We start from the raw sequence: 10,570 nt of genomic DNA on the forward strand, positions 1-10,570 counted from the left end.
AAAAAAAAACTGTTAAAAAATAATCAAATTCAATGAAAATATGTCAAATAAACGTATTAATTGGAGGCTTACCCGCAGTGCAAAAAAATTTTTTAGAGTTCTGCCAAATTTTTTCATTGTAAGTACACCGTATTGAAGTAATTTTCCGTTGGGTATGACTTTTTATACGGACAGAGTCATCGTAGAGAATTAAATGCCGATAAAATGCAAAATCCCCATGTTATTTGTATGGAAAAAAAGAAGTGCTCGGTGGCACGGCTTAATTTTAATTTATCGGACTATATTGAGTTTCTACATTAATTTTTGGTGCCAAAGAAGAGATCTAGGGGGCGAACAAACTGATTTTTGAAATTTGGGAAATAACGGACACCCTAATATATATATATATATATATATTGTTATATTGCTCGACTTCCGTTCAAAAACGATCTTTCCATTTCGTTAAGGGGTTATACCTGTTTGGAGGCTTAAAAAAAGGGTGTTTTTCAAGATTTTTTTGTGAGTACAGTTTTAAATTATCGTTGGCAACTAATGTACCATTTAATTAAGCAACTTTTAAAGAGTAAGATAAAATTTTATTATGAATTTTTTTTTATAAAATGGCGGCTGTAGGATTGCATAAAGAGTACAAGGTTTTTTTGTAGTCCTCCGCGGCGAGCAGTAGAACTCCCCTGCATCGTAATCTGGAAGCATAAAAAAAATTTTTTCATAAACTATATAAGATTATCTAGTGAAGTACACATGATCATAATTTTAGAATGTTTTTTAAAGAATTGCGAGACTTACAAAAAAAGTCACATTTTTCACCCAAAAAAATCGACTTTAACTGTTCATAAAAAAAAATCCTCTTCATCAATTTTAAAAATCGTGTGTACTTCACTAGATAATTTAATTAAGAAGCTACAGTTAAATTTTCAGGTCAATCGGACGAAAACTCTTCGAGTTCTACTGCTCGCCGATTTGCAAAATATAGTTTCGAGAAAAACGCGTTTGAAGTTTCACAACGCTATAACTTTTAGAAATCTCAATAATTTGGTCAATAAAAAATTTTTACCTTCACTCTGCTATCCCAGCACCATATAATTGCCCCTCAGTGGTCGTATTTGTCTCCTCCAGCTCTTTTCTCATTGAAGTAATGCTCCGTCGAGCATTTTTTGCAGCATCGGAAAGCGAGTGCTCGGCAGCTTTGATGCGATTTTCGTCCGATTCCAAGCAAAAATCATATAAATTTCGCCCAACTGACAGTCCGAGTGTATCGTAAACAGGAAATAAGCTCGATAATCCATCATTAAAAATCAAAACTGCGATATCAGTGGCTATGTCAACCACTTTTTTCCCGCTCGAAACAGCCTTTGGTGCGATGGACCACACGACGGAATTGAATGACTCGTTCGCATTTTGCGTGTATCCACCCAAGCAACGTGACAGAAAATCGTCCGAACTAAGGTTTTTTATGCGCGCGAGATTTAAAAATGCAGCGTCAACGGTAAAGTTAAAATTATGCATTTTTACGCTTCGGAACTGCTCCAGAAAAAATAATTTTAAGAACATTTCCAAGTTGTTTTCATGCAAGGACGTTATTGATTATTAATCTAGGGATGTTATAGTGTATTTTAAGCCAATAAAAAAAAATCGCAGAAAAAAAAAATTTCAAACAGGTATAACCCCTTAAGTGAATTCCGTGCCGGTGCGTTCGCGTGCCTCCAACGTCTTGAGAGGCGTTTTCTTCATCAGCTGACTTCAGCTTCCGAGTATCGTAATTTCCTTGCCGAGTATTGTACCCTTGGTAACATGACCAAAGTCCATAAGCCTGCGATGTTCAGTAACACTGATCAGAGCTATTATATTCCGCTTCACGCCGTAATACGAACGTCAAGCGCGACAACACGTTTATGCGTCGTATTTAACGCGTCAAGCCCATCAACAAAATGGCCTATTACAATGGCGCGAACACCGATATGTTTATATTGCCGATATTAAAAAAATATATAGACAGATATATTGGTCGATCCACGCGAAACAGATTTTCAACTCATTCTATGGCACGCTTCACCGGATGTGCCTGTCTCGACGAATATCGGTTCCTGAGAGTCACATACGGTACAGTAGCCACGTCCTACCTCGCCCTTCGGATACTTAAACAGCTCACGCAAGATGAGGGATCGCAGTTCCCGCTCACGGTTCCGATATCAAATTCACAAGTCTATGTAGATGATTGCATCTTCGGAGCTGACGATAAAAATCTTGCGCTTGAAACTCGTAATCAATTAATCGCTTTTTTAACGAAGGGCGGCTTTCGGTTACGAAAATGGGTAAGCAATTGCAACGACCTTTTGACCGACCTCAATTCTTCAGATCACGGTCTAGCAAATAATCAGATGATCACCGGCGACGAGCAATTTAAAGTTCTTGGAATCGCATAGAACCCTGTGTCAGATGTATTCTATTTCTAAGTCAGTCTTAGTCAAGATTTGGCTAAAACGAAACGTGCTATTTTATTCACGATCTCAAAATTATTCGATCTGTTAGACTGGGCGGCATCCACTGGTTAAAATAACGCAGTAAAATGGACAGAAGCGAACAGGATTTCTATTTGTTTCTAACTATAAGCTGTCCGCTCTATCCGCAAGCACAACGTGCGGATAGAAAATCCGCATTTGCAACAGTAGATCCTATCCGTCACTATCTGTATCCTGTACGTAATAACAATTCTCCTGCATCTATCCGCAATTACGTGCAGGAATCCTGTCCGTTTCTGTTCGCGTTCTGTACGTCGCGATTTCTATCGGCATCTGTCAGTAATTATGTGCTGGAATCCTGTCCGTTTCTGTCCGCGTTCTATACGTCGCGATTTCTGTCGGCATCTGTCCGCAATTACGATCTACCGTTGCTCGATAGATGGCACTGGAACAAGAGAACCAGAATAGCTCACGGCGCGGGCGTATACGCTAGATGTCCCCGGTCATTTTTTTATGTTAACGACACTCGTCTTTCCTTCTGTATGTGATACTCAAAACGTTAAGAATACACGGTGTCTTTTGCTTAATCAAGTCTTGTTAATCCAAATGTCTACCTAGTCTCCGGAACGAGAATCTATCTCTTTTATATTTTAACATATTAGCGACCGTGACACGAGATTTCCGGAGAATTATTATTGCTCCCGAGACACGGTGGAAAAACCACGGAAAATGCGAACGATCGTGCGGGCAGCATTTACCAGAACATTTACGTTGTTGCGCCACGAATTCGAAAAGGAAGAACCCGATGTAAATGAAATCAAGGCGATATATGTATTCTTTAAAGACAAGGCGAGCGAACTAGAAGAATTGAACGAACAAATACTTCACATAATGCAAAATTTGTCAGATATACAATAGGACAGTATGATAAAAGAAATCGAGATTGCGGATGAATACCGTATTAAATATCAACAGATAGAGCAACAGATCAAGGTAAGCGTTCTAAGATATACCGAGCCCCCGTCTCAGCGAATCGACATCATACCTACTAAACATAACCTAGCAGTCACAACACGAGTTACTCAGATAGTACAAGGTACAGATTTAAGCTTCCTAAAATCGAGTTACAGAAATTTAGTGGAGATCTAAAGGAATGGCTTTTGTTTTAGAGCCTATTCAAAAATATTCATGAAGATCAAACGATCGCCAAAGAGGATAAATTTCAATATCTTATCCAAACTATGGTTAAAGGCTCTAGAGCATATGAACTCGTTAATAATTTTCCCCCCACCACCGAGAATTATGACAGTTATTGATAGTCTCAAAAACAGATTTGGCAAGGAAGAGCTGTTAATAGAGTTATATATTCGCAACTACTCAAATTAGTGTTAAATAACGCAACTAAAACAGACTTCAAACCAAATGTCGTCGATCTCTATGACAAATTAGAAACACATCTAAGAGCACTAGAGTCACTTAACGTCATCACGGAAATGTGTGCAGCTATGCTGTAACCTTTAGTTGAATCGTGTTTGCCTGAAGAACTAATAAGAACGTGGCAAAGACATCCCTCGATGATAGGTATTGTGGACATGAAAGAACGTTTAACTAACAAGCTTATGACTTTCTTACAGACTGAAGTTGAAGCAGAGCAGTGCATAGATTTGACGTTAAATGGATTTAGTTTAAATGTGAAAGATAAGAAAATCAAAAATTCAGAGCTAGACCACAACGAAGTACCTATAGCTGCAGGACTTTTCAACGCTAAGGAGACGCGTATTGTTAGGTGCATTTTTTGTAACGAAAGTCACAATAACTCACACTGTGATAAAGCTAAGAAATTATCTATGGAGGAAAGAACAAACATAGTAAAGGAAAAGAACGCTTGTTTTTATTGTTTAAAGGTAAGTCATAATTATAAAAAAATTCAGATATAACGAAAAATGTGCCTGGTGCGGGAAGAAACACGTCTTGATAATGTGTTGTTACCTGACTTTAAATAAATAAAAAGTAACTAATGATACAAAGGAAAATACAGAAGGTCAGAATTTAGCGAATCTTTCTTTAAATCCTCAAGTATTCCTACAAACGTTTCGCGTTAAATTAAGAAACGGATGTAAAGAACAAATAGTTCGGGCAGTCCTCGAGTCTGGTTCACATAATTCTTACATTATAGGACATGTAGAATAGTTAAACTACTGGGTACACAAACAATAATACACCTAAAATTAAGATTTGTGTAAGACCGTCGATATTGAAAACAAGTAAATATGATAAAAATATGTTAGATTGCTTGTGTCAATTTAACTAAAGTGATATTACTACAGTAGTTGATTAAACTTACAGTAGTTGCTTTGTAAGTCTGAAAAAATTTCGGCACGCGATTGAGGACTATATACGTGGTAAATAAAATTCACACATTACATTAGCAACCAAAAGCCTGCTTGACCGTCATCGGCCGATTTCATTATCATATTTACTTGTTTTTAATAATACACCTACTCTGCGGTGGCACTAAACCACACCGCAAGAACACAAATGTTATAGAATCTGTCTGAGTTCATTAAACGATGATTATAAGTACAATTTTATCGCCTTTCACCAAGATACAATTTGTCAGAATATTAAACAAACTGTGACAGGAAATTGGCAAGAAGAACTGCGTCAAAAATCCATAAACCTATCCGACACAGGAATAGATGAACAGCCGATATCAATACTTATTGGAGCAGACGTTCTTGAGAAATTATATACAGGTAGAATGTACAATTTGGATACCACCGCCATAGAAACCAGATTGAGCTGGACCTTATTAGGAAAAACACCCAATAAACAGCGTGAAGATACTACTTTAATGATCTCTTCGATGTTATCTCTAGAAGCGAGCCCAGAACACAAGTGGAAACTTGACACACTTGGGATCGAGAACCCGATTCAAAAATTGTCAAAAGAAGAGCACCATGAAGAAATCTTAAGAAATTTTCAAGAGACTACTAATATTAATGCAGTTGGAAGATATGAAGTAATTTTATCATAGAAAGAGAATCACCCTCCACTTTGTGAAAATTGAGAGCAAGTTGAAAGTAGACTTGACAATATGATAAAAAGACTGCACAACAACAACCTACTCTACAAGTACGAGAAAATTTTTAACGGCTGGTTGAAGGAAAACATCATAGAAATAGTTCCTAAAGAGGAAATAAGCAATCCAAGTTTTTACTTACCACACAGCCCAGTTATTAAAGAAGATAGCACAACTCGCATTCGACCAATTTTTGATGCGTCAGTTAAAAGTAAAAATCAACCTTCCTTGAATCAATGTTTAGAAGCTGGACCTAATTTAATAGAACTCATTCCATCAATACTTTTACGATTCAGAGAAAATAAAATTGATATAACAGCCGATATCCAGAAAGCGTTTTTACAGATAAGCATAGCGTCGGAAGAGCGTGATGTCACGAGGTCTTTATGGAGACACACGCAGAAACCAGAGGAGTTAATAATATATCGTCATTGTCGTATAGTCTTCGGAATCACTAGCAGTCCATTTCTATTAGGAGCTACTATGAATCTCCATTTAGAACGAACCCTAGAGGAAACTCAAGACATCTATAGTAAAGGCATTGTTCAGAAATTGAAGCAGTCCTTCTGTGTAGATAATTGCATTACCAGCGCCAAATCTATAGAGGAAGCGATTATATTTAAGGAGAATGCAATCTCAATTTTAGCCGAAAGTAATTTCGACCTGAGGGGATGGCAACTATCAGACATGTCAAGTTCCAGCAAGTTCCCAGTACTCAGACTGATATGAGACGTGAGAGAAGGACACTCTTATGTTAACGCCAACAACGTTGTTACAAAAGGCTCCAGATAAGATCACGAAACATGTAATACTGTCATTCATTCAAAGAATTTTTAACCCACTCGGAGTAACGTGCCCAGTGCAACTCAAACTCAAATTACTCTTAAAAACCCTGTAGCACAAAGATATAGACTGGGATGTAGAAATCGAAAACAACATCAAGGAAAATTTTCTGCAATGGCAGCGAAAATTAGAATACTTATGCCATCTCAAAATACCGAAATGGCTTTAGGTAACGGTAAAACATTATCTTTACACCTTTTTGTAGATGCAAGTCAAGAAATTTACGGTGAAGTGATATTTTCTAAAATCGAACACGCCAATAAAGTAGAAGTACACTTCATTCAAGCTAAATCCAGAATAGCACCAAAAGAAAAAGCGACAATTCCTAGATTGGAATTGCTAGGAACGTCGACAGGGGAGTTAGACTTTTAATAATATAATCAAAGCTTTAAACAACTCAGAAATCATACAACACTTCTGGACGGACTCATCAACGGTTTTAGCATGGAACCAGAGAAATACTCAATGGGCAATTTTCGTATGCAACAGAGTTCAGGAGATACGACAACTCAGTAATTTTTAATCTTGGCGATACGTACCAGGATGAACTCGGCAGACCTCGCATCAAGAGGCTATAACGCAAAACAACTTTTACAATCACGATGGTGGGAAGGACCATCGTGGCTCAAGCTTCCTCCACAGTTGTGGCCATCCTCCGATTTCACTGTAAATGAAAATCTAATAGTAAACGAGAAACTAAGAAAACGTGTCAGGGAAGGATCCAGTTGTTAGTTCAAACTAGAAACAAGAATCAGCATAAGAAAAATTTAGTGGCTCGTCTTTCAACTTCATCCAACTATATTCGTATTGTTCTGATGCTGGCCTGGATACGAAGCTTCATTAATAACAGCCGACAGAAAAAAGATGTTCGATCTACCACACTATTGACAGCAAAGGAAGTCCATTTAGCAGAACTAACATTGTTAAGACTATCGCAGGAAGAAAGCTTCTCAGGCATTAACGACATCGGGTTGAACACCTTGTGTATATATTCAGATGAGACAGGACTCCTAAGGACAAAAAGCTTAATCTCGAACAGACAGAACATTTTAGAATTTCGACATCCTATTTTATTAGACTGTGATCATCCAGTAGTCATCAAGTTGATCGAGTTCACACACAAGAAATTAAATCACAAACAGAAATCGTGATAAACCGGTTACGCGAGCAACATTGGATTATCAGTTATCAGAAGATGTATCACTTACAAAAGATATAACGCAAAGAAAATCGAGATACCACCAGTGGCATTACCAGAAAGTCGAGTCAGAGACACGTCAGTTTTCGAAATCACTGGAATGGATTATGCGAGTCCATTATTTCTTAAAAAAAATAAAAAACGGTAATGAGGCATGGATTTGCCTTTTCAACTGCGCAGTTTATAGAGCCAACCATCTGGAACTAGTAACATCATTATCTACTGATCTATTCCTGGAAGCATTTCGTAGATTCATCGCGCAAAGAGAAAGACCCTCCATAGTGTACACAGACAACGGGACAAATTTTACATGGGCCAGTCGAAATCTTCAGGAAATTGATTGGACAAAAGTCGAAGAGTATGGTTCAGTGGAGAAAATTCAATGGATTTTCAACCCTCCCTCCGCCGCTTGGTGGAGATGATGATGGGAGAGACTAGTCCGATCCGTAAAAGAAGTTCTACGGAGAGTACTGAAATGGGCTTCTCTGAACTATGAAGAACTCATAACGATCTTGTGCGACTGCGAGGCGATGATTAACTCACGCCCTATCTCATACCTTGCAAAGGAATCGCAACAGCTTCTTCTTCTTTCACCAGCATTGTTTTTACAAGATATACGCAGCAGCAGCGTCCCGGACTTATTGTTAGACGTAATCGCATCTACAGAGAAGCTCAACAAAAGACTCAAATACCGCCAAGAATTACGTAAACACTTACGACTCGGATTCAGAAGCAAATATCTCGAGCAACTATCCCGTAAAAGTAGAAAACGAGGTCAAACTTTGCATACCAAAGTCAAGATAGGAGACGTTGTATTCATTGGCAATGATCAGTTGAAACGTCTGAACTGGCCGCTGGGAAGGGTCATCCAAGTTTTCCCAGGGCAAGACGGAGTAGTACGTGTGGTCAAGCTGCGTACAGTTACGGGAGAACTAGTTCAAAGACCAGTGCAAAGACTTTATCCCTTGGAAGTGTCGGCAGCAGTCATCAATGGAAATCTGTAACGTAACAACATCCGGCATGAGCGATCGTCCGTAATCAACGGATTGCCTTCCCTGCCCAAGATGGAACAGACCACAGCCGAAACTGAGAAGACGCCACGGGACATCAGAGCTGCAGACCAAATTGAGAGGCGAACTCGAAGCGGGCGAAAAATAATTACACCCACGAAATTATCGTGCTAATAAGTTTATCAAAAGAAAATAATACAATGAACACGGAGTTTTTTCTTTTAAGTCTTTTGCTGTTCTTGAAGACAATATATTTTTTTTTATTTTTTTGTTTTTTTTATGTTCAGATGGCCATTATCATCTCAAAGAGGAAGGATGTAGAAAATGGAATCACTTTCCGATAATACACGCGCGTGATCGACGATCTGCCGTTGCTCGATAGATGGCGCTGGAACAAGAGAACCAGAATAGCTCACGGCGTATACGCTAGATACTCCCGGTCATTTTTTTATGTTAACGACTCTCGTCTTTACGTTACAAAACTATATCTATTAGATGCAATAGTGAATTAAAATGGCTCTCTGATCACGTGATTTAGACAGTCAATCAAGCCATACCCTTCAATGACGCATCTCTGTTTTCTAGGTCTCTAGTGAAAACAGGGGTTAGAGGCTCATCGCGCTATTGGCGATCCAAAGATCTCTCTGCGCGCTCCTAGTGGCGGCCGGTAGAAGCTTCGCTAGTCAGACACCTTATACGTGCTATAATGGAAAATAATAAAGTAAAATCAAAAAAAAATACTACATAATGTTTTGTGGCACAATGCCATAATTATAAACAGAAGGGGATCAGTTTTCATCATTAAAAAAAAAAATAATTTTAACTAGTGAAAGTGTTTTAGATACTACATATTTTTAAAAGAAAAACGAATTTCTGTTTTATTATACTTGATAATAGTTTGTCACAACGGTCTTGGTATTGCTTTTTCAGTTCTTCCGATTGTGAAAGTTATTCGTCAAGTTAAAGCAGTATAAAGATAACTAATTTCTGCAAGACTGACATCCTGCCGTTACAAAGCTTCGGATGCTATCTTAGGCTATAACAGTAATAGTCTCTCTGCCACTTGGTGGCCAACGAAACTATAAACTATAGTCGTTTAATATACTCAAAAACGAGATACAGAAATATTTAGTTTTACTCTTAAGAGGAGCTCGCATTAGATAAACAAAAAATAGACCTATTGTATAAAATAATATATAGAGTAACAATTTGGTAAGTACTAAACGTCTACGCAAGTTAATGAATACTGCTGCGATGCATTTACAGGCCTAACTATGGTCAGTCCTAAGAAGATGTAGAAGGATATTGGCGCGAAATGATGTTGTGGATGAGAGAGTTTGTAGACGATGCGGTAGTGAGTTCCAGAATTGTATGGCAGTGATCCAGAATGAGCGTGCATAAATATTAGTGTGAGTGAATGGTAGCATGTACCGAGAGGAGTGCAAACGAGATGAACGACGTACAGGGTCATCAATGGGAATGAATCTAGCTGCAAGGTAAGAAGGCTGGGAGGTCATTATGATTTGGTGTGTGAGATTCCCAAAAAAATATTGTCGCCTAGATGAAATGGAAAGCCAGTTCGCTTTCCTTCGGTACGGTTCTAGCCTTTCATCGCGTCGCAAGCGATATATAAATCTCAAGGCGTTATTTTGCAGATGTTGTAGTTTGTTGTTAAGATATGCAAGTAGTAATGCTAGGTATATACCAAACCGTTTAGAAATGACCACGGCTGGTATAGCCAATGGCGTTGCTCCGTTTTGATTGTGTGCGTGCGCGTTTGCGTGTGTGCGTGGCTGGGACAGCCAATGGCGTTGCTCGTTTTTGTTTGTGTGCGTGCGAGTTTGCGTGTGTGCGTGTGTAGGTAAAAAATGCGTGTGAAGGTCGCGCCTCGCTGGTGGGGGCGCCCGGGGCGGTCGCCATGACGACGTCGCGGGCGCCGTCGCCGCGGCGAGCGCGTGGCGAGCGCGCGAAGCGAGGT

General features: G+C 38.8%; 1 protein-coding gene across 1 annotated transcript; it reads left to right on the forward strand.

The window, feature by feature from the left end:
• The first annotated feature begins 5,556 nt into the window (after positions 1-5,556).
• On the forward strand, positions 5,557-6,270 carry LOC108776351 (uncharacterized). Its single transcript, XM_018542952.1, has one exon. It carries the CDS (start codon positions 5,557-5,559, stop codon positions 6,268-6,270), a length of 714 nt encoding a protein of 237 aa, XP_018398454.1.
• Positions 6,271-10,570: the final 4,300 nt, after the last annotated feature.

This window comes from Cyphomyrmex costatus, unplaced genomic scaffold (genome assembly GCF_001594065.2).
Source record: "Cyphomyrmex costatus isolate MS0001 unplaced genomic scaffold, Ccosl1.0 scaffold354, whole genome shotgun sequence".
In the NCBI taxonomy this organism is placed as follows: domain Eukaryota; kingdom Metazoa; phylum Arthropoda; class Insecta; order Hymenoptera; family Formicidae; genus Cyphomyrmex; species Cyphomyrmex costatus.